Genomic DNA, 24361 nt, shown 5'->3' with positions numbered 1-24361 from the left:
GCTATTAAGTATATGTTAAATGTATTCTAATTTATTTTTTAAATGAGCAACCCTTCCTAGAAAGGATTCTAGGTCATTTCGCTGACCACATTGTCTTAGTTGTAGTAATATTAATATGCATAATGTTTGAGTTGGTTAAATGGTTGAATTCTGAACAAACTGGGTTCTGAAATGATAGTTTTGCTGAACCTTTAAAATAGCCTTCTTCAGTCTCATTCTGTTGGATGGTTAAAAAACCTCACTACTCCCTTTAATAAATAAAAATTCTTGAAACAAAATTAGGAAAGAAATAAGTGGGAAACCTTTTAAAGAAATTTTTATTTTGAAGGAGTTATACTGAGGGAGATTTATGTATATCTCACTGGGTCACATAAATATAGATGGACTATATGTTTCAGAAGGAAAATATACCTAAAACAATGAATTGTCTTATGAATAAATCTGTAAAGATAAAGGAGAGGTAAAAGAAAATGAAGAAATGAATATATATAGAAAGAAAATGTTGTGTTTCTAAATTGTACAGTATCAAAAGATAAAGGACTAATTTTGAAAGATACATTAGAATATTTTAGATAAAAATGTGTCGAAAGGGATTTTTCAAGCTTATTTGACAAGCTAAGGAAATAGGAAGAGAGGTAAATTGACCTGTTTATAATAAACCTTTTAATTAGTAAAAAAATTATGATGATGCTTCTAACCAATACAACGAAAAACTTAAGATGACAGTTGTTTGGTTTATATAAGAATGGAAGAGGTAGAATCAGAGCAGTAGCATAATCATAATTATATCCATTTTATCATAATTTTGTATTTCTTTTGTTCTTAGGAAACACTGCATTAACTTATGCTTGTGCTGGAGGATTTGTTGACATTGTGAAAGTGCTACTTAATGAAGGTGCAAATATAGAAGATCATAATGAAAATGGACATACCCCCTTAATGGAAGCAGCCAGTGCAGGTCATGTAGAAGTTGCAAGAGTTCTTCTAGATCATGGAGCAGGCATCAACACTCATTCTAACGAATTCAAAGAAAGTGCTCTTACACTTGCATGCTACAAAGGTACTCTATGTATATGAATATTTATGTTTTATAATGACTTTGAATATTTGAATATTTGAGTTAATTTTACATTGCTTATGTTTTCCCTATGCTATAAAATTATCTAGCTTATAAGAGATTATATATAAAGTCCATTTTAGCCTGTATTTCCTAAAGTATTTTTTTATTATTTTAATTAAAATTTATTCAATTAGCGATGAAGTCAGCTCTTAGTACAGATTTAGAAGTTTCCATTCTTTAATGATTTTTGTTTCATACGATTTTTCCAGCATTTATTTCAAAAATAATACACACTCAAATAATATAATAATCACAATGATACAGAAAACCTGAAAAACACAAAATAGTATAAAGAAAACTTTATAATTACATGTAATGCTACTATCTGAAGATTTTTAAAGGATGTAAACAATATTGTAATGTATTTACTTCCAGTATGTTTTTAAAGTATATTTATAAACAAATATATATATGTACAGGCATACCACAGAGATACTGCGAGTTTCATTCCACACTACTGCTATAAAGCAAGTCTTGCAGTAAAGCAAGCTGTAATCTTGTTGAGGGAAGAGGGTCTTGCCTTTAATTTGTAAACATTACAACATCTGCAAAGTGCAATAAAATGAGGAATGCCTGTATTTTTAAATGGTCATACTCTTAACACTGTTTTATAATCTGCTTCTTTTATTTAGCAGTACATCATGAATATTTTGCCACTTAAATATTTTTGTAATACAACTTTTGATGGTCACATAATGATATTTTGCTATTGCAATTATTAGTGGATTTGGCTTATATGCCTCAAAACCTAAATTAATAATGATCTGAACAAAAGAGAAGCCTTTTCTCTTTTATATAAAACAAGTCCAGGAGTAGGCGAAGATTAGTATGACAGTTTCATTGTTATCAAGATCTCAGCATTCTATTTTTCTGCTTCACCATCCTAGTATGTGGTTTCTATATTCAAGGTTACCAAGACGGTAGCTGTGGCCCTAGCAATCCATATTCTAGGAAGGATGAAGAGGGCAAGGGCAAAAATGGGGAGTGCCTTCCAATTAAGGAGTCTTCCTAGAAGCTCTGTGTTATAGTTCCCCCTTACATCTCATTGGCTACACTTAGCAACAAGGGAGGCTGGGAAATGTAGTCTTTTAGTCATGCGTGTTGCCATTCAGATAAAATTAGAGTTCTGTTAAGGAACATCGAAAAATAGATATTGAGTAGGAAACTAGCAGTCTCTACCAAAAACATAAAATGGATGCACCATAACTGCCTATTGTTGGACACTTGAATTGTTCCCAGTTTTTCACTATTATTAAAAACACTGTGTTAACATCCTTGTGCAGACATCTTTGCCTAATCTCTGATTATTTCCTTAGGATAAATTCCTGGAAGTGGAATTGCTGGGTCAAAGGGTATGGACATTTTTAAGGCTTTTGATACATTTGCCAAATTGCCTTCTAGAAAGGTTGATCCAATTTACACTCCCACCAGCAGTGTTTGAGAGTGCCCTTTACCCCACCCTACACCCTCACCAACACTGGGTATTATCATTCTTTTTAATATTTGCCATTTTGATAGTAAAAAATGGTGTGTCATTTTAATTTGCATTTGTTTAATAGGAAGGTGTAATATTTTTTTCATCAGTTTAATATTCATTTGCATTCTTTTTTGAATTACCATTTTATGTCCTTCATTCATTTTTCTACTGGAGTGTTTGTCTTTTTCTTATTGACTATTAAGGCTTTTTATGTATTAAATGTATCAAGAGGGTTGAAATTATTTTGATGGAATTTTCTGTGCCTGTTCATTGCCACAGTGAGTTTATAGCTATTATTTTAAAAGCTATTTTTCCGAAAAATGATCCAAACATGCTTTACCTGACATTCTATTTTATTTCAGTGCTTTGATTTGATATAGTTTATGTAGATTAAATGAAAGAATAAGTATTATTGCTTTACTTAACTTGAATTATGTGCTTTGGACTAATTTAATCTTTAAAACCTAGATACCTTGACGAGAGTCTGCTTATTATATCGGACTGGCTTTGTAAAACTGTCATTGATTTATTTCTTGAATGCAATATAAGTGCTCTTAAATTTTTGTATAGACATCTGAAAGAAAATATTCCCCATTTTAATACTTATGAATTACATTGATACTCAATTCTTTAGAAATATAGTTTTTAAATTTGTGGGTTTTTTTTTTTTAAGGCCATTTGGATATGGTTCGCTTTCTACTTGATGCTGGTGCAGATCAAGAGCACAAAACAGATGAGATGCACACTGCCTTAATGGAGGCTTGCATGGTAATTTTAAATTGCACTCACTTGAGATTTTATGGGAAGAACATATGTGTATAGACTTTTAAGAATTATTAATTTTTTGGAAAAATATTTATTATGAGATCAGACTTTTTAAAAAAATTATACAATACAAGAGAGGGAAGGGGAAGTATATAATTTTTTTTAACTTTTAATAGTAAATCTGTCAGTGTGGGTACAATGTAGAAGGTAGGCTTGGATATGTCATTTCCAACTCACTGATATACTTTTTATTTTCTTTATTTCCTTTATCGTGGTAAAATACACAAATATAAAATTTACCACCAGAACCGTTTTTAAGTGTATAGTTCAGAGGTTATGTTTGCAACCATATAATCACTACCATCCATCTCTGTAATCTGTAACTCTTTATTTTGTAAAACTGAAACTATGTCCATTGAATAACAACTTCCCATTCCCTGCTCCCCACCAGCCCTTAGCAATCACCATTCTACTTTCTGTCTACAATTTTGACTATTCTAAGTACCTCATGTAAGAAGAATCATACAGTATTTGTCTTTTTGTGGCTGGCTTGTTTCACTTAGCATAATGTGTCCTCAGGTTTCATCCATGTTGAAGTATGTGTCAGAATTTCCTCTTTTAAGGCTTCATAATTTTTCATTGTATGTATATACCACATTTTGCTTATCTATTCATTTATTGATGTACACTTGGGTTGCTCCATGCTAAATGCTGCTATGAACATAGGCGTACAAGTATCTGTTTAAGTCCCTGCTGTTAGTTCTTTTGGGTATATACCAAAGAGTAGGATTGCTTGATCATATGGGAATTCTATTTTTAATATTTTGAGGACCCACCACCATACTGTTTTCCACAGTGCTTGTACCGTTTTACTTTCCCACTAACAACAGTGCATACGCATTCCAATTTCTCCACATCCCACCAGCACTTGTTATTTTCTGTTCTTTTTGATAGCAGCCATCCTAATGGTTGTGAGGTGGTGGTATCTTATAGTTTTGATTTGCATTTTCCTAATGATTTGTGACGTTGAGCATCTTTTCATGTGCTTATTGGCCCTTGTATATCTTCTTTGGAGAAATATCAATTCAAATCCTTTGTCCATTCTTGAATCAGGTTGTTAGTTTTTTGTTGTTGAGTTTTAGGAGTTCTATATATATTTTTGATACTACTTTCATATCAGATATATAATGTGCAAATATTTTCTCCCATTCTGTGAACACTTATAAATCCTTATTTTCAATTAGAAATGTATTTCAAACACCAAATAACTCAATACAGTAATTTGGATTAAATATATTTTACATACACTGAAGAATTAGTAAAACTAAAATTTTAATGTAAAGTTATTTATTTTTGGCATCATGTCAAAAAGTGTTTAAAGCTAGGCTAGTCATTTAGTTAAGTATAATGAAACTCTGGATGGTTACTGAAATCTAACATTTAATTAAGGCTTTTAAAATTCTTTAATAAAAGAATCACCCAACCATATAAAACCTTATTTTTATGTTGTTTTTACTTTTCATTAGCAGTATTTTGGTCATTTTTGAAATATAGAACAACATAGCATCTGACTTTATATGCCTACGTAAAATTTTGAATTAAAGAATTTGAAATTAACGGAAGGTATTTATGGTGATGGAGGCATAGAATGCGTACCCTGTATGAGAATGTTTTAGTTCATTGCCTTACTATCTATGCAGATGGGCCCATGGTAAAATTATTTACAAGGGAATAAGATATTTATTTTTACATCTTTGTAAAATTTTTTGCCTCACTGCAACAGGCTAGTGATGAGGAAAAATATAGGATATCAGTCCATAGGGGTTTACCTCGGTGACATAATCCCAAGTGGTAATGACGTCACAGAATTTGTTGTGTTATTTTTTGTCTAGTCTTTGTTTCTTATATAAATCTAACACAGTTTCTACACTGAAACATTACACCTAAGTTTGATGGTATAGCTATATTTGACCTGGCAATAGTATAAACATTAATTATTTTGAGATACTGTTAACTAGATTTAACAGTTTTTTGGACTTCAAAGAATGTGGAAATTCAAAATTATTTGAATTCTAACTGCCACAAGACATTCTGTTGGAAAATTTTGGGCTTGCATAAAAGTAAGGTAAAATCATTTTAATAGATTTTTGGTAAGACATCTCACATTGCTCACATAATATATATGCATTTAAGCTGCATCTTTTTTTCTTTTGTCTCACCTCAATTTCTTGCTCCTCTTTTCCCACTTTAAAAACCTCAAAAAAATTTTTCCTTCCTTTTGCTTTACTACTGAAAATCTGCAGGATGGACATGTAGAGGTAGCACGTTTGCTTCTGGACAGTGGTGCTCAAGTGAACATGCCTGCAGATTCATTCGAGTCTCCATTAACACTAGCTGCCTGTGGAGGACACGTTGAATTGGCAGCTCTACTTATTGAAAGGGGAGCAAATCTTGAAGAAGTTAATGATGAAGGATATACTCCCTTGATGGAAGCTGCTCGGGAAGGACACGAGGAGATGGTGGCACTACTTTTGGCACAAGGTAAAGTATTTTTTTTACATTGATGGTAAAGTAAATTATCAACACCCTGGAAGGAACCCCAGAAGCAGAGAAGATAAGAGATGATTATCACAATTAGAACAATTAATATCTTTATCATAAGTCTTTTGCAACTAGTTTTATCTATTTTTATGCTTTCCCCAGGAGCAAATATAAATGCCCAGACAGAAGAAACCCAAGAAACTGCTCTGACCTTGGCTTGCTGTGGAGGTTTTTCTGAAGTTGCAGACTTTCTGATTAAGGCAGGAGCTGATATAGAACTTGGCTGCTCTACACCTCTGATGGAAGCTTCTCAGGAGGGACACCTGGAGTTGGTTAAATATTTACTGGCTGCTGGTAAGTCGCTTTAAAAATGCCTTTTAGAAAAAGCTTTTATATTACTCTTACAACTTAATAATGAACTTTAACTTTTTCATTTCTGCAAAAGTCGACAGACAGATTTACAATTTAATTGCACTTCTTAGGCTCCTAAATATCCAAAAATATCATTTTTAAAAAGGTTTCTTATTGTTATTAATGTTTGCTTAGTGATTATAAGGCTTCTCATTGACCTCTCTCTATTGAATGGTTTGTGGCTTCTGGAAGGGAGAAGTTAGTTTGTCCTAGTCTCTGTTAATAAGAAGAGGTGGGGATGACATAGAGATCATAATTTGGTACCCTTCAACCTGTTCATTTTTTATTATTTTTGAGTCTTTACAATGGTACTTGGAGACCACATTCTCAGCTAGAGTTACTGTTTTTCTACTTGCTCTATCATTGTGTCAAGACCTTTTTAGTAGGTCAGAGTTAGGAAATATTCTTCTTATAGATAAAATAAATCATGAGTTTATGTCAGTACTTCCAATTCAGAACCATTGGCTTTTTACTTCAACAATCTCATGTTTTCTCCGAACCATGCCCAAAATTTCCCTTTTCACCAAAGGATTACACATTTGATTTTTCCCACAATATCCATAGAACTGTCTCAGAATATAATCCAGCACTACTACCATTATGATTTCTGAAAACTCTTTGACATTTTTTGGTTTTGCAGGCTCTTTTGTTTCTTAGGGTATATCTTACTGGGGATGTATAGGCAAATTTTACTGTGTTTTAAAATTATTTGATATAGTTCCTTTCGATATGGCTAAAAACATTTTTATAAAGCATATCTAAAGGAAAATTAGGACATAAAAATACATACTAATATTTTCATACTTTGGGTTTATCAGTTTCACAAAATAGTAAAATTAAACTTTCTGATATAATTTTATAATGCCCAAAGTAAATGTATGGTTCTTTTTGTTTGCTAGGTGCTAATGTTCATGCTACTACAGCAACAGGAGACACAGCCTTAACCTATGCTTGTGAAAATGGACATACAGATGTTGCAGATGTTCTTCTTCAAGCAGGGGCTGATTTAGTAAGATATTTTTAATTTTAAATTCTGTGTTAATATTCATTTATTTTTAATATTTAGGAAACACTAGTAAAAAAGATCTATAGTTTGTATGCTTTGCTATTTGTTTTAGTTTCGTTGCATTTATTAAATGTATTTTAAAACACTTTATTTTTAATGGGCATACTATTTCATTTCCTAGGTAAAACTATTTGTTTCTTTCTCTCACCCAATCCCATTTGGCATTCCTGAACTTTTTTAAACTGCCCTTTATTAGACATACCTTAAATTCAATGATATGCTTACAAAATAGAATAATCTGTCAAGTCACGATGAGTGATTTCTTTGTTTCTCTAGAAACAAAACTACTATCATCTTCCTAATGATATTATTAAAGCATTCTATTATCTTTCTGTTTTTAGTATTTTCTGCTTTGGCTTTTCAAAATTCAAATTAGCTGGCAGGTTTATATATGTAATGTTCCTTACAACTTTTGGAAATTGTAAATCATATCCTACCTAAGGGTTCATGCTTCTTGCTGAAATGTGTGCTTTGATTTATTTTTATTTTGTGAAAGTGCTTTAAACTGCTTTCTAGAGTAACTCCCAGAATTCTCTTATATATTTCATAAAAATTTATGAGACATGTTATAATGAATCCACTTTAATAGCTTCAGTTATTTGAGAAAAACTGCAAGCATTACCTTTAAACCATTTCCAATAACAGACATTCCCAAATAGATGCCTGAGGACATTGTTGGAAAATAATTATTGACTAAAGTAAATGTATAGTGTATGTCATTTATTATCATTTCTATGAATTCTTAATATTATGATGATAACACTAGCATTCATTCTCATTAATTAGGATCTTCTTCATTAGTTAGAATTTCTGAGGTGTACTTTTTTATTTGAGAATTATGACAGATGTGTTAAGTAGATCTCGATCTTCTGCCTTCTTTCTATATCTTTTTTCTTTTTTAGAGTTGCTTTGGGTCATCTATAAAAATGTAAAAGTATTTCATCACTTGAAATAAAGAAATTGGGTAGAGCATTAAAGCTTATATACTGTAAACAAAGTTTAATACTCTTATCCTCTGAATTCTTATCTGAATTTTTTCTTCCTTTTCCCATTTTTCTAGAGCAAAGTTGCTTTCGTAATGTGTTTGCTGAGAGTTCTTACAAAAATATTAAATAGGAAAAAGAGGAAATGTCCGTTAAATGCGTTCCAATATATAGCAAAACCTTAACTAATTTTGACCAAGTTACAAACCTAGTATGAAATATTTTCAAGTGTTTTATTTTTATAGTCTTCTGGAATTAGGCAGAGTGTTTATAATTAGAATTTCTTAGGAGAATTGCATTAAATGAACAGATAGAAAGATTTGAATTTACTATTTTATATTCAAAATATAAAATTTAAAAAATGGCTCAGATAAATACATATATTAATTAAATCCAAAGGTAATACTATTAACATAATTGATTATTTTTCTATTTTGCATTCATATTTACATGTAATTATAGTATAATATAGTTGTTTTCTATTTTTCCTCTGTGTTTTTTCATATTATGACATAGTCTGTATTTATGTCTCGCATAATATTCCATCAAGTTGATGAACCATAATCATTTACTTATTATTGAACTTCTGACCTTTTTATTTTTTACTATTATAAATACTGTTAGATTTAATAACTTCATGGACATAACTTTTTTTTCTCCTTTTGAATTATTTTATATATTGATTTTAACATTTAAAAATATATTGCCTGTTCTGTGCTTTTGCACTCTATGGAGAGACATTTCAATTTTAATATTAGTTCTTTTTCTAATTATATATTCTTTACAGAAAAAGAAAGTATTGGAAAGTCTAGTAAGTTTGACATTTAAAACCTATAGGTAAACTTTGTAATTTCAGTCTTTATTATCCAGAGGGGGATAAAAGACCTAGTCAAACACAAGTAATTGAAGCAGGCATATCATTCCCTAAATTCTGAGAAAAAGTAACTGATAATTCTTACTAGCTGAACCTAACAAGGCAGTAGCATCTTTCTTGTCCTTCAATCTTTGCTACTACCTCCTAGTATCTATTTGGGACTAAAGTAATTTCCTCCAGTGGTTTGCAGATGGAAAACTCTCCACTCCCATTGCATGGAGTGGAGATCTGTTCCATTTCTGGCATCTCACAGGTGTGTTCTTGATATCTAGGTTTGCTAGTTCTTTGAGTTAAATACATGTTTTTATAGGCTGGCTGAGAACCTTCATTACTTTGGAAACTGTTTTTACCCTCAGTTTTAAATAAGGATGTACAAGTAACTTTGGAACACAATCTGGACCAACCCTTATGCTTTGTTAGATTTTAGAATTAATTTTTGTCATAATTCAAGGTTTTGATATTATATTGTTTAAAAAAGAGCCTTAAAACTTTTGTTTCCCATTCTTTAAAATATTCTGCACCAGAATCAGTTAATATATTACGGTTTAAAAAAATTTAATGCAGCAGTTTAGCTTTCTTATATTGTTTCCTGTGATGAAACTGAGAAGTTTTATCGCCTCTCATCTAAATGTAGTATGTATAATTGAGAACTTAATAGAATTTTAAAGGAAATCTAGGAGTTTTCTTATTTATTGCTTTTTAAAAATTCACAGCCAGAATTGATGGCATACTAGAGCACTTTCAGATAGATCCTCGAAATATGTACATCTTCCAATCTGAAACTTAGTTACTCGAAACTTCGTTTTTCTACTTTTAAAATATTTTAAATTAAAAATATTTATAGATATTTCCAATTAAAAACATACTGAATACCCATTGTATTTAGAGATTATGGATTATGTAGCTTATTTAACTTTTTATTAATTGCATAAATTTGAATAATCCATTATTTAAAACCTTTGCACTAGTTTAATACTCTTAAATAGACCACTTAAAATGTTCTTTTCAAAAAGTCAATAATTAAATGAAATTAAAAATTGTTCATTAATTCCAGAGTTTTTTTGAAAATTCTCTGCTTAACATTCAGAATCATTTTAACTATAAGCATTGAACTTATTCTATAAATAGCTCTGAAAAAAAATGACCTAATTAATATCTTCTGTTATTTACATCTCTTGTTGCCACCTTAATGGGAATCCTTGTATATTGAAATAAATATTATTCTTTTATGTGTTTTTTTCCTCTACATAGCATCTTTGTTTATTGGGTTCAGAGTTGTTGTGATTACAGGTGTAGTATGATATAAACGTGCTGTTAGAAAGTTTGTATTAAAACCATTAGTATTCTGTAGTACTTAAAATATAAAAGAAATATTTAGGAAAAACAAACAAACTCTTTGGAAATGTAATTATTTTTGAGAAGGAGTTTTCATATTATCAGCCTCCTTACAAATTTATTACTAAACTACTTTATCAGAAACAACCAATAAGGACCATTTAAAAACAAGTCGACAGACTCCTATGATCTTTGAGCCACTGCTGTGGTGTCCTGTATTACCCTAAGTCATTTTCCCCAATTACCAGTCTTTAGACCAGAAGGCGAAGTTTTAATATTTCGTACTTGCTGTCATCTCTGTTGCTTATTTCAGCTCAAGCACTTAGGGCTTGATTTCTTTTACCACAGTCTACAAACCCCCCTTCACTTTTACTTCTCAAGTTCAAGGTGGAGAATTTTATGTAGTTAACTATTGAACAGTATAATTTGGGTTATAAAACACTAATTTCTTTTTTCTCTTGCTCGCTTTTAATTTTGACCTACTTTGTTGCCTGTGTTTTCCTGGTTTCCATGCCCAGCATTTTTATTATTATAAACATGATCTTTGCGTATGAAAGGCAACTATCAGTTGAGTTTCCAAAGGCCCTAATGATAGTATGGATAGTATATTTAGATGGCTACATTGTGTTGGCTAACATGTCAAGAGGTTTCTTTTGGTGAGTGTGTTTTCAAACCATTTTTGAAGATGATAGAATCTTTCTCTTTACATCATGGCATATTAATTTCAGCATTAAAACTTTGATACATTTGTTAAGATAGAGAAAATATTTGTCATCTGTAGAATTTTCTTCATATGTGTTTGCCAACAAAGCAAACCCTGGAAGGGGAGATAGAGCAATATAGAAATCAGGTAAATAAGTATTTCTTGTCTCCAGCTTCTTGGCCTTTTATTTTTAGAAGAGGCATACCATAGAATAACTGATCAGTAGTTTTTGAACTCAAGGAGAATTTCCCATAATGAACATCTAACAGATATTAGAGAAGGTAAATACATTTAAGTTATGTTCTTATCAAGAGATTTTGTGGCCCAATTTAGCATTATGTAGGCTTGCATTTTTATTCAAAAGTAGACCTACTTAAAGGAAGAAATGCCTATGAAAGACATCCCATAATCCTAGATCTGAACGGAGGTCTAATGAGTGACAAAGGCTACGCTTAGTTGTTTAGAAAGAGCTGATGCACTGAACATTAGATAGGTCACTTAAATTTTTATCATTGCCATGAAATATCACTAATCTGTAAGCAAACATGTGCCTCAGTATTCCCATCTGTAAAATGAAGTCTAGTATTATTTTCCAGACTATTTCATCAGGGTCATGTAAATATTCTTACTTTGGCTCTGCTAGGTGTTCTCGCATAGATCACTTAAATTTTCATAGGCTTCTCTTGGGTTTTTTCCCCTCCTTTTCATCCTTTTCCTTCTCCATTATTTATAAGGGGGTTGGGACCAGATGATTTTTAATGACCTAGCTTAAGAAAACTAATTTTATGACTTTTAAAGAACAAGTTAACCAACTACCTGTTTGGATGTGTTAGATGGACTAGATGTTCTTGAGTGCTTTGTTAGCTCAAGACTGTGTAAAGTGCTATGAGATCCTCAAAGAAAATGAACATTAGAAATATAAATCATCATTACTTATAATGTGATAAGATTACATAATTATTCTATCCCTTAAAATCTTCCTGTATACTTGATGTATCTTAAATGACCCCAAACATTATTTTGAAAGTTATTTAAAATTAATAATGAGCAGATTTAGCTTTTTATATATTTCATTGGTTATTTTAATAGAAAAAAAATGATTAGTCTCTGAAATATGCAGTTAATTTAGTAAGGATACCCCAATAAAGAATAATATGGCATTATAATGCTAAATCATTATCTCTTCCACTATCAATCTTTTTGCTATCAATATTTTATCCTACTTAAATATCACCAAAGAAGTAGGAAGATTTTTCTTGACATTGATTTTGTCTTAAGCAAACTATTTCCTCTTCCCTTGTAGAATACTAAGGTTAGCCTAGAATGTAGTCCCTCCAGTTACCTTTGGAGTTATTCAGTTGTACATGTATTCTTTTCCTGAAGTTAAAATTTATTTTAAGTAGCAGAATAAACTTGTGTTACATCATCTTTACATCTTTTATGGCTTCAAACTTTTCAAAATTTCCTTCATTTAGGATTGTTTTTTCAGCTTAGATTTCAAGTATACATAAGAAATGTTCAGTGAAAAACAAGGAATTTAGAATGCCATTTTACTTTAAGATGTTTGTTACCTTAAAGATAGAGGTGGAAGTGGGAGAGGATACCATGCAAGATAGAACAAGATTTCTTTATGCCCATAATGAATCTGCTTTAGATGAAACGAACCAGGGAAAATAGGACCAACTTGAAGTAGTAGGCACACAGTGTTGTTAATTATGGAGGTTTTGCCATATTGAATAATATTTATATAATTGAATAATAGTTGGTCCTATGTCAATTGAATAATAGTTGGTCCTATGTCAATTAGTCATTTTCCTCATTATTGTGGCTAAACTTTTAACAGAATTTTAAAATTGCTTGAAAAAAAATTTTTTTCTTATTTTTAAGTAGGTAATACCTTTACATGATTCAAAATTCACGAAGTATTAAAATGTCCCGTGGGTACCCAAATTTTCTTCTCTATTAGTAATTAATGTTGTTCATTTCTTGTATCCTTTCAGAGATATTTTGTGTATATATGATGAAAAGTTAAATATATTGAAAGAAACATTCTTATCAGTGTTTAATTATTCATATAATTACCTATTGAAATAGAATTTTGGTTTTCATAACACTGATTTTCTCTGTAGTGTTGACCATGGCTTTTTTAAGGGTTTTTTATTTTTAACATTTTAATAAAAATTGAGGAAATTGGACCTTTTGAATATCTCACTGGTCTATCACTGATTTTCATCCCTAACCATAAAGTAAGCTCTCTGACCCTTGTTGCTTTCCTTGGACTGTAATATGCTACTGCCAGCCAAATGAACTTTTAGGGGGCATTTTCCTGGATTAGTTGAGCTAATGGAAACATTAGCATCCTCTGTCTTATTCCTGGAATTTATTTCCTTAAAATGAGATTCGATATGGACTTCCCTTAAAAGAAAGAACAGGATTTGAAGGATCGGTTTATCTATATTAAATCTTAACGAAACAGAAATGTTGATCAGGCCCTCTTTCATAAGATTTGTTTTTAATTTAAGCAATATCTTGAGTGTCCTTCTAGACATTTTTATACACCCAAGCATAGTATATTCTATGTATGTGGGCTATCTGTCTTTTTTTATACAAATAGATTTGTTATCCCATATTCTGTTCTGCAACTTTTTTTAAATTGTTTTTCTGTGATAGTTCTTATAGATTTCTCATTCCTTTTCAAAGGTACCCAGTGTTTTATATAACTTATTAACCAGTTATTTATTCATAAATATCTGGGTTATTACAGTTTTAAATATTGCAAATGGTACTGCACTAAAATTGTTAAGCACATTTACATATCTTTGCTACTTTTGTGAATATATCTATAGGGATAAATTCCTAGAAGTGAAATTGCTGGTTATCATAGGATCCACATGTAAATTTTTAATAGCTGCTGCCAAATTGGTGAAAATGCTGAACCAGTCTATACTTCTATTAATAATTGATACCTCCTGATTCCACAGGTTCTCATTAACCTGAATGAGATTTCTGTCTTTTTCTTACTGTCCTTTCCTTCCTTCTTTTTTTCCTTCTTTCTTTTCTGGATGGTTTAATTATCTAATCTTTGATTATAATTTCCATGTTTGTTTTATCTAAATATCTCCCTGTATTCCAAGTAGCCCTATGAGCTGCTCATTAATCACTCCCATATAGCTTTGATGAACTATATAAAACACAGGTATAAAGTCACTTTCTGGAAGAATATTCAGACATCATTTAAATGGAAATTTTTAAATATTTTGTTAATTTCTTTAAAAAACAAATTTATTTTTTCAAAATCAAATATTCAGACAATGTCTATTGACTTTATTCTGAAAGAGAAGATTAATGTATCTTCTACAAGAGGATTTTCAAGAGTTATTTTTACAATATCATGGTTTTATAACATTTACATTCTGTTATATGACTATTTCTCATAATTGTTTAACGTGAACTATACATTTAGGTGGATTCAGTCTTTACTATAGTTGTTCATATTATGTAGTTTCTATTTATTTATTTATTATTTTCTTTTGCAATTCAACAGTAAGTCATATATATTTTGCATTGTATGTTCACCACCCATAGTTAGATTTCTTCCTGTCACCACATATTTGACTCCTTGTACCCCATCTACCTCCCCTCTTCCTGTGTAGTTTCTTAATTCCTGAGTTTCAGAACTTCCCTAACCTTTGGCTGGCTGATAATGGCATATTGACTTGAATTTACTCCCCTTCCCTGAAAAATAAAAAGGTCATAGGTGCTTGCATTTTGAGACTACTGCATGTTGTATTTATAAATTAATATAGCCATATAGAAAATTATTGAATCACTTGTTTTTTTTCCCTCAAAATTCTAAGCCCTCTATTCTGTCTTGTGATATCGAATATTGCCAGAGCCTTCTAGAATATTCCCCATTATATTTCTGCCTGGATTATCCTAAGATTCTTTCATTATACATTAACCTCTGTGATTTCATCACGATGTGTCTTGGTGTTTATTATTCTGTCTTTCCTGAAGGATAGTGAGTGCTTTTTAACTGAATATTTTTGCTGCTACTCTTTCTCCTCCTCCTTCAGTTTATTTCTATTATAGCTTCTAATACTTCTTTTTCTATTTTGTTTTCTTCTGAGATATTTTTATCCATATATTGGCTCTCCCTATTAGTATCATCTTTATGTCTAATTCTTTTCATTTCTTTGTCCTTTTCCTTTGCATTGTTTCTCTCTTAAGTCCATCCTCAGGTCACTGTTTTTTCTGTATACTTGTTGCTGCTTCTAATACGGTTTTCACGGTTTCATTATTACTTAATTTCTTCAGCTCTTCCAAATCACTTTTAAATCTTCCTCTTGCTTTTATATCACTTTGTCCAGCTGGTTAAAGAGTTCATGTTCTCTTTAATTTATTTGAATATGTAGGGGAATATTTGACTAAAATTTTATTGTTTTCATTTTTGTAGGAACTTCTTAGTAGGTTCTATGTTGGATACTTTGTGGTTATCATTCACATTTGAATGGGGCTTCCTATTTGTTGAAAATAATATTGGGTTGGGGCAGGGAGAAGAAATGAGCCTTAACAATCAGCTTCTTCAAATCATGTTGTCTCAAAATACTTCCTCACCAAATCTCTACCATAAGGGCATGCAGCTCCTTAGGGTAAGCACATCTCCCAGGTAGGAGGTAGGAGTGACTTAGAGTGACATCTTCTCTGAGCTACACTTATTTTATTTGGAGGCTTAATTAACTTTGATCAATGACTGAAAATTTATTACTGTTTCCTCAACCATATCCCTATCTCAACTTCAAGTACTTTCTCTGTAAGGAGTCTAGATCTAGAGAAAATATAGATATTCTCTCTCTCAAGTTCTTTGAAGGCTCTCATTTTAGTTGAAAAATGTAAGCACTAAGTGCCTTTATAATGGGGGGGAGGGCGCTACATTACTTTTAATCATCTTCCAGTATTTCCCTTAATTTTTCTTCCAACTTGTGATATTCCCAAATCGTTTGATTTATTTTCTTTGGTTAGATGCTAAAAGATATTGCTCTTAATTCTGTGGCTTTAGTTGTGTTTGGAGACAAAGGCATGAATTCAAATAATTCAGCAGAATTATATCTTCATGTTAAGCTTTATATTGAAGTTATAGTGGTAGAGAACCACATTATCATACCTTAAAAAAAATCGTTCTCTGCTCCTAAGGTTATGGTCCCTACAGATGAGAATCTTTTTAGTTGAAGATCTTGAGTTAACACAGCCCAGCATCTAAAGTACCAGTCACAAGGTCTTCATGGCCAAATGTGATCTTTATTTTTGGAATCAGATCCGTGAGTTCTTCTTTTTCCTTTCACAGGACAAGCAGGAGGACATGAAGACTATTTTGGAGGGCATAGATCCGGCCAAGCATCAGGTGAGGGTGGCCTTTGATGCTTGTAAGCTACTACATAAAGAATAGATGTTGTAGGTTACCAGAACTCTGGAAATCTGAATTCCAGCCAAGAAGTTCCAGGACCCTGGTGGGTGATAAAGGAAATCCTCTTCAAATGAAAAAGAATATGAAGTTCTAATAAAAAGAGATTTACATTACTAGTAATTTGCTTCCTTAGTATTCTTTTTATGTGGTATTCCTAAAAGATCTCTTAGGTGAAAATAGATTTTCTTATTCAGATAGTTCTTATTTTTTCTTTATTGGGAGAGTTAAGATACAGGAAAGTCTCAATTATAAAGTCCCTTGCATTTAGCTTGTTCATCAAAAATCTGAAACAGATTTAGGGTGATATTGGATTGTTTTTACATAATCCTTAGATAAACAAAAAAATAGTTATTTACTATATTATTCAGGCCCTAATTTATATAAACTTAAAATTTTCTTCTTAAAATTGTCTCCTGTTACCACATTCTGAAATTGGTTTTTAAGAAGGTGAATACTTGTTCATAGGCAAACATTTCTTTTGAAAATGTGTGGAATTTGTGCCTGATGGTTTTAAAAGTCAAGCAAAGTTAATATCCATTGTAATCCACAAAGATTTGTTTAAATTCAGGAGGAGTGCTTAATTTATAATACAGAATAAACTGTGATTGGATCATAATTAATTTAGGCCATCTAAAATAAATTCTTCAGATCAAGCCAATCTTAAATATAATGCTTATTAAGTATGTTCATTATTGGCTTATTGAATAAGAAGTCATTATAACATTCAACAAACTAAATTCATTTCACAAAATACTATGTGAAAATATTAACTTTTATTCAATTTGTGTCATATCTCAGGCTCCTATCAAAAATGTAAAGCTATGTAAAGCTAAGTGTTATTTCAGATAAAGTATTTCTTTCTCCCAGATTTGTTAAAGGAAATGTGATTATAAATCTTTTTTTCTCTAACCGTAATTCTCAAAACTTGGGATACTTTTTTAAAATGAGAATTGCGGCCCCACTTTCAGAGGTTCAAATTCAGCAAATCTGAAATGGGAGTCTGCATTTTAACTCATATCCCCGGAGATTCTGATGACAAGACTTCTATAGATCCCACTTCGAGACATTGCTAGAGTCTCTACAAATTAATTTGTACCACTGTTGAGTTCTGCTCTTTTTTCACCTTTCCTTTATAATTGATCATTCTTCCTTCATCCAAACTGAATAAGCTTGGTTTTTCTTTGTTACTTGCAATTTTTAGAAACTGAGCTAAATACAAAAGCCCTAGAACAGTGCCTTTAATCTTTTTTCCATCTCGGTTCTCCCAAGGGATATTAATCTCATCAGTAACAGTGGATCACTAAGGTATTGATTAATACCCAGTGGTAGGTTGGAAGAACATACCCCGAAGGGAGAGTATCAGAGTCCTCTAGTACATATGTAGTATAAAAGAGTCACCCTCCCTTCTCTTATGATTCTGGCCCTTCCCCCTAGGTAGTGTTCTCCAACATCAAGAAACACAGCCTCTGTAATTTAATTAAAATACACACACGCACACACACATGCCTTGGGTACCCATGACTGTGATTTTAAAGGAAATCAACTTATTTTAAAGAAAATAAACTTAATTTAAAATTGAATTTTGTAGTCTAACACCACATAGAAAAAACTGCACCTTTTTCTCATAGTGCTTATTCATCAGAACTAGATCTTGGCAGTGTATTTTACATGGATAAGCTGTTAGGGAGCTTATGAGTTCTAATTGTCACTTATCAATATATTTTAATTGTTAATGATTAGTTTACCTCAATAAACTTTAAATGTGACCTCCCATTTTTTAAATGTTAGCTTTTTACTAAGGAATAACACATACATATTGTTTAATTTTACTACTCAAACCTGGAAAACGTACCAATTTTTTCTTGATAAAACTATCTGTGAAATACACAGAATTCTTAATGCAGTTTTTTAAAGGACAAGTTCTCTTTTTCTAGGTTATTGTATGTTGAATGAGTTCTTTTCAGCTGTCTCAAGGTTATTTAAGTACAATTGACTTCTAGTCAAAAAAGTAAAGTCAGTGTTAGTATATTTTGAAACCTCTCTGCTATCTATCATTTGGAGTATATAAACATAATAAATAAAATATGGGAGAAAAACAAACTAGACTAAAAAATACGTAGCTATACCCAGACACAAGATTTTAAAACTCTATGGACTAGAAATGGAGCAAAGCAAAACAGGCGACTACATGCCCAAGGAAATTGAAATAATAGACTTTAATTTTGAAAATTATAAACTAAGACCAATAGCTGTAAAATTATAAACTATGACCAATAGCTGTAAAATTATAAACTATGACAATAGCTGTAAAACAATGTGAGACAATAAAACAAAAGCTGATAATTAGGAATTAAGAACAGGTGGGTATGATATAAAACAAATTTAAACTTTGGGGGGAAATTGTAGAAATAAAAACTCAATGTATAGGAAAAATAGTATGTTTAACATAGTTAAATAAAAAATTAGTGAATTAGATGATTATACAAGGAATAACAACACAATATAGCACAAATATTAAGAGAAATTAAGGGAAAGACAATAGATCTAAAAGCTCCACCATACATCTCTTTGAAGTTTCTGAAGGAGAGGTATTAGATGTAGAAAGCAAAGGCAATGTTTGAATAGTAAATGATGTAGAATTTTTTAGAATTGAAGCCAGACATGAATCCTTAATTGAAAAATTAATTACTAAGCAGGACAAATGAAACTAGAATTTTCAGGATAAAGAACAACATTTTAAATAAAGAACAACAAATTTTTGCCAGCAGGTTCTTATCAACAGTAATAATCACACTCTGCCACCCCCTTTACCAGAGCCCAAGATCTGCAAGAACTAGCCTGCCAAGGGCCCCAAGTTATCTGCATTTACCCCCCTCCCATCCTGTAGGATGGATGTTTTTGGAGCACAATAGACTGTGGCTCAGAATCTCAAACAGAGCCTCCACCTTCAGTGTCACTGGGGTGGACTATACCAAGCCTTAATAAAGCAATGGTTGATGTCTATAGTATAATGATGTCACAGAAGATAGTGGGAGTTAATATCCTCAAAATACCAAGAAAAAATAACAGTTTAAAACTACCATTCCAGAGAAGGGAAAATAAGCATCTACAAAGAATAAAAGAGCTTACCACCTAAGACCCTTGCTAAAAGAACAGCTACAAGATGTGTACATCAATAATGAGAAAAAAGAACCCTGGAGGAAGGCAAGGGATGCAAGCAAAGAAATTGGTAAAACATACTAAGAATAAAAATTTTCAGTGTAAAACATAAATATATATACTTAAAGCCAAGTTTATATGCTTAAAATTCTAGACAGCAACAGCATGAAATTCAGTAGGATGTGTTAAAAGGTTAAAAGCCATTCTAGAAGCCTTGTGTTGTTCAAGAGAGGAGAATCAGATACTAAATAACTTTAAAGATTTTTTTTAAAAAATGTATCAGTAAACAGAACAACTATAAATCTGTTGAAATAAATTGTTAAAGAACAGAGGCTTTTGAATTAGATTCAAAATCAAAATCTAGCAAAGCAGGTAGTTTTAGGTGACAAACCTTAAGCAAAATGACAAGGAAAGGTTGAAAAAGTCATAGAATGGAAGGCAATGTTAACATCAGACAAAATGTAATTTTAGGCCACAAGCGTTTTTAGAGATAAATAGTCTTTCAATGGATACCATAATCATTCATTAATCAATAACTAATAATCTATCCCCCAGATAAAATAGAATATTATAAAATTATAAAAAAATATATCTATATTTGTAGTGGTAAGATTTTTCACACTTTTCCAAGAAACTGATAAGCAGATAAAACAATTGTTAAGAATAGAAAAATTAAATTTGCTTTTATAAATAATGTACTATATGTTCTTTTCCAATACAGGGAGCATTTACAAAAATTATCCATTAGGCCACAAAAAAGTCTTTAAAACAAACTCCTTAATCATATGGACTACATTACATCCTCTGATCTTTATTGCTTTAAAATTACAAATCAACAGTTAAACCTTTTTAAAAATATCTCCTATATATAAAATGAAAAAAATGCTTTTACATAATTCATGGGTTAAAGAGGCAATCATACTAAATATTACAAAGAAGAAAGTATCACAAAAAATACTCATCAAAATCTGGATGAGAGGATACAGCTAAAGTGGTCCATAGAAGCAAAATTTGATATACATAATGAAAGAAAATAAAGCTAATAAAAGAACAACAGCACAAAGAAGGAAATAATAAAGATAAAAGCAAGTTAATAGAATAGAAAACAACATAAAAATAGGAATTAAAAAGGTGTGAAAAACAAAAGCTGATTAAAAAATAAAAGAACTACCGAAATAGATAAAATGAGCCAGACTTTTTTTTTCACAGAGGTGTAAGTAATAGACACTTGGAATTATAACTATTTGATACAGTAGAGATTTTAAAATTTTACAAGGCAATCACATGAAAATCAACAAATTTGAATACTTTGATGAAATGAATAATGATTTTTTCTATAACTACATAAATGATCAAAATTGACTCAAGAATAGGAAACCTTGGACATGGTTCCACAGTGTAGCAGTCAGGATGTGTGCTTTACATTCAGAAGGTCCTGGGTTCGCACCCCAGTAGAGCCACAGTCTAGTCTATACACATGCTGCCCTGAACAAGCCCGATGTCTGATCTCGGAAGCTAAGCAAGGTCGGACATGATTAGTCCTTGGATCAGACACCACCTAGGAAGACCAGGTGCTGTAGGCATAAATAAAAAAAATTTAAAAAAAGAATAGGAAACCTCAATAGAATAATAACCTTACTACAAAGTGAATTAGTAGTTTAAAATTAGCCATCCAAAGAAGGTAATTGGACCAGATGGATTTATAGGTATTAACAAATGTTCGAGTAGATAATCTCTATCTGTACATTAAACTGCACAACATCTAAGTTTATAACCTTGGAAAATAACTTTCTGTGCTTATAAAGGAAAATTATAATATATCCTAAAATGTTATTGATCATAAATATTGGCCATAAACCCAACATTCATAATAAGGTATATTACAAATTTGGTTCCTATTTTAAAAGTAGTATTTAGTAATCAGATATTTTGGTACAAATGATACATGTGGGATATACAGTATTAATTTTAATACATTAAATATTATAAATACATTATAAAACTGTGGCATTGTTTTACCAGCCACTTTCTCAAACAGTTATATTGTTCAGAACCAAAGGAATGAATGTATATTTATTTTTCGGGAGTAAAATAAAATAGGCAGTTTTTCATACCATTTATTTCAGAACTTTTATTAGTGTGTTGAATTTTGAAATTTGATTTGATTATACAGAATTAGCAGTTACTTTAAAAGTTTATTCTAAAGCAGAGCTTTCAAAATCTTTTGTCTTTGCTATTAATCACGGGTTCTGATTTTAAACTACTAATTCAGTTATGTTGATGGATGTCACTGTCAGGCTTAAGAGATAAGAACAAAAAAAGAAAAGTGACATTAGTATTACACATCTAAGTTTCAGTAATAATGTATTATCAAATGCAGATAATGAATGTCTTGCTCTAAGTTTAGCTACTATTATAATTTCCTGTTAAATTAACTTTTCATTTTCTTATTTACCTAGTAAATTAAAACTTAAAACTTCAGTACTTATGAGATGGAAGATTTGAGAGGTCAGTTATACTTAGAGTCTTCCTTAGTAAACAGTATAATGTAGGCATTTCATTGTTTTAGATGTTAGGTTTATAATGATAAGCAAAAATGGACATGATTGCTATTCTCATTGAGCTTAGATTTTAGTGGCGGAGACATGTTAGACAACTAGTTATTCAGACTAATATAGGATTGGAATTTTTGAAGGAGTGATTCATAAAAGTTGTAAGTCAATAATAGGAAGAGTGATCTAGTCAAGAAGTTCAGGGAGGTCTTTCTCGAGGAAATAACACTTGATATGAAGGATGAAAAAGAGCTAATAGAAAAGTGTTACAGGAAGTGAACAGCCTGAGCAAAAAGGCCCTGAGGCCGGAAGGAAAATAACGGGTTGCTAAAGGATTCATTTATTTCCATTATGTCTTTGATTGTAATGATAATTAAAAAATAAGTCAGATAAAAAGTGGACAAACAACTTTCTAGGTCTCTCTGAGTAGGCTCTTCATGGTATATATTCTGTTTTGTTTGAAGTAAATTGCCAGAATCTTAGATTTACCTACACTTGATTCTAAGTTCAAAAGCTATTCTAAAATTATAAAGCCACATTATTTTGGCATTATCTATAATTATCCATTCTTCCATACTGATCAGTATACATAACAATTAAAAAGTCAAAGCATAAACTAATTTTTATAGGATATTCAAAGATTCTACACTATCGAGATTTTTTTAAATCCCTTTTAGAGTGAAATTCCTTTCACTACCCTCTAGTGTAAAGTTTCCATTAGGTTGACAATCCACTCTATGTCTCATTGTTTGTCTTAGTTGTAGATCAGATATAATTGTATAAATAGGCTAAATTGCATTCTATTGCAGAGCACACTATTTTTAGGTTGACTATGTGGGAGCTAAAGGATCCTCAATTAACTAGAACAAAGCCGAAATAAAGGCTGACTAAATCACTTTTCTTTATCAAGTTTTTCTTAGTAATGAAAAAGGACCAGAACAACAGAAATTACTTTTTGCATACATAGTGAAAGAGGGCATAGGTGAGAGAACTTTTTGATGTTATCAGCTACATTTTCGTACTTAGATAAATATAATAAGAGTTAGCATTCTCTGAACAGACAGGTACTATTTACCACACAAGTAAGCTCCTTTTAGTGGCATTAGATATTAAGATGATTAGAAACTGTTTTATCATTCATTCCTCTTGCTGGCAAACTTCCTAGAAATAGTAACAATCTTTCTGCTATTATAAAGCTGTTTCTTTTGCTTTGATATTTAAATGTTTAATTTCTACTCTTAAAAAAAATCTGCTCAAATTGGTATATTTTTCATTTTCCTTTTCCTTTCACTCCTGAAATACCATAGTGTTTCTTCAGGGATTGGTTTCTATCCTATGATAAGAGTCCTTATTGGCTTCCGATATGATAAGATCAGGATCCTTCTAATCACTTCATAAGACTAAGGCTTCTTTTTCTCAGTTCAGATGAATAATTAGGAAAACATCTTTTTAATCTTGGGATCAGGAAAGTGCAGCAATTTCTCTTTGGAGAACAGACTAAACATAAATATTATCAGTGATGGTTATTGTTCAGTGTGCAAAACTGAACTGACCTTAAAAGGTTACACCACGTAGGGTAGGCTGAAATTAGTCCTATATTTTGAAGAAATTGAGAGAGAGGTAGTACAGGTGGCTATTTTGAGTAAGTATTAAATCATTATCTCTTTGTTGTTGGTACTAAGTATTTAAAGCAGATGCTTAATGAATTGGCACCAATAGATTATTTTTTGTTTCTTTAACAGGAACATGAATCTGAAGGTGGAAGAACACCTCTGATGAAAGCTGCAAGAGCTGGCCATTTGTGCACTGTGCAGTTTCTTATTAGCAAAGGTAAAGAATGTGCAGTACTCATTTCTAAGAGGCTACAATTTCTAAAAAAAATTCCTGAACTGTTGTAATTTATGTTAAAGC

At 31.2% G+C, this 24361-nt stretch overlaps 1 protein-coding gene across 5 annotated transcripts in view; it reads left to right on the top strand.

Annotated features, from left to right (window-relative positions):
* Positions 1-24361, top strand: part of ANKHD1 (ankyrin repeat and KH domain containing 1) — a 90292-nt gene that overhangs the window by 27869 nt on the left and 38062 nt on the right. For 2 of the 5 annotated variants that reach the window (XM_036224673.1, XM_036224672.1), the window contains exons 6-12: positions 827-1060; positions 3271-3365; positions 5666-5903; positions 6066-6257; positions 7214-7323; positions 16620-16676; positions 24193-24280. In XM_036224673.1, the coding sequence (XP_036080566.1) occupies positions 827-1060; positions 3271-3365; positions 5666-5903; positions 6066-6257; positions 7214-7323; positions 16620-16676; positions 24193-24280 (1014 nt within the window). Of the gene's footprint in view, positions 1-826; positions 1061-3270; positions 3366-5665; positions 5904-6065; positions 6258-7213; positions 7324-16619; positions 16860-24192; positions 24281-24361 lie in introns of those variants that run through there. The other 3 variants (XM_016166321.2, XM_036224674.1, XM_036224675.1) reach the window with 3 other exon arrangements.

Source organism: Rousettus aegyptiacus, unplaced genomic scaffold (genome assembly GCF_014176215.1).
Source record: "Rousettus aegyptiacus isolate mRouAeg1 unplaced genomic scaffold, mRouAeg1.p scaffold_m13_p_7, whole genome shotgun sequence".
Classification (NCBI taxonomy): domain Eukaryota; kingdom Metazoa; phylum Chordata; class Mammalia; order Chiroptera; family Pteropodidae; genus Rousettus; species Rousettus aegyptiacus.
The sequence above is the reverse complement of the archived record's forward strand: the minus strand, read 5'-3'. Positions and strand labels throughout refer to the sequence as shown.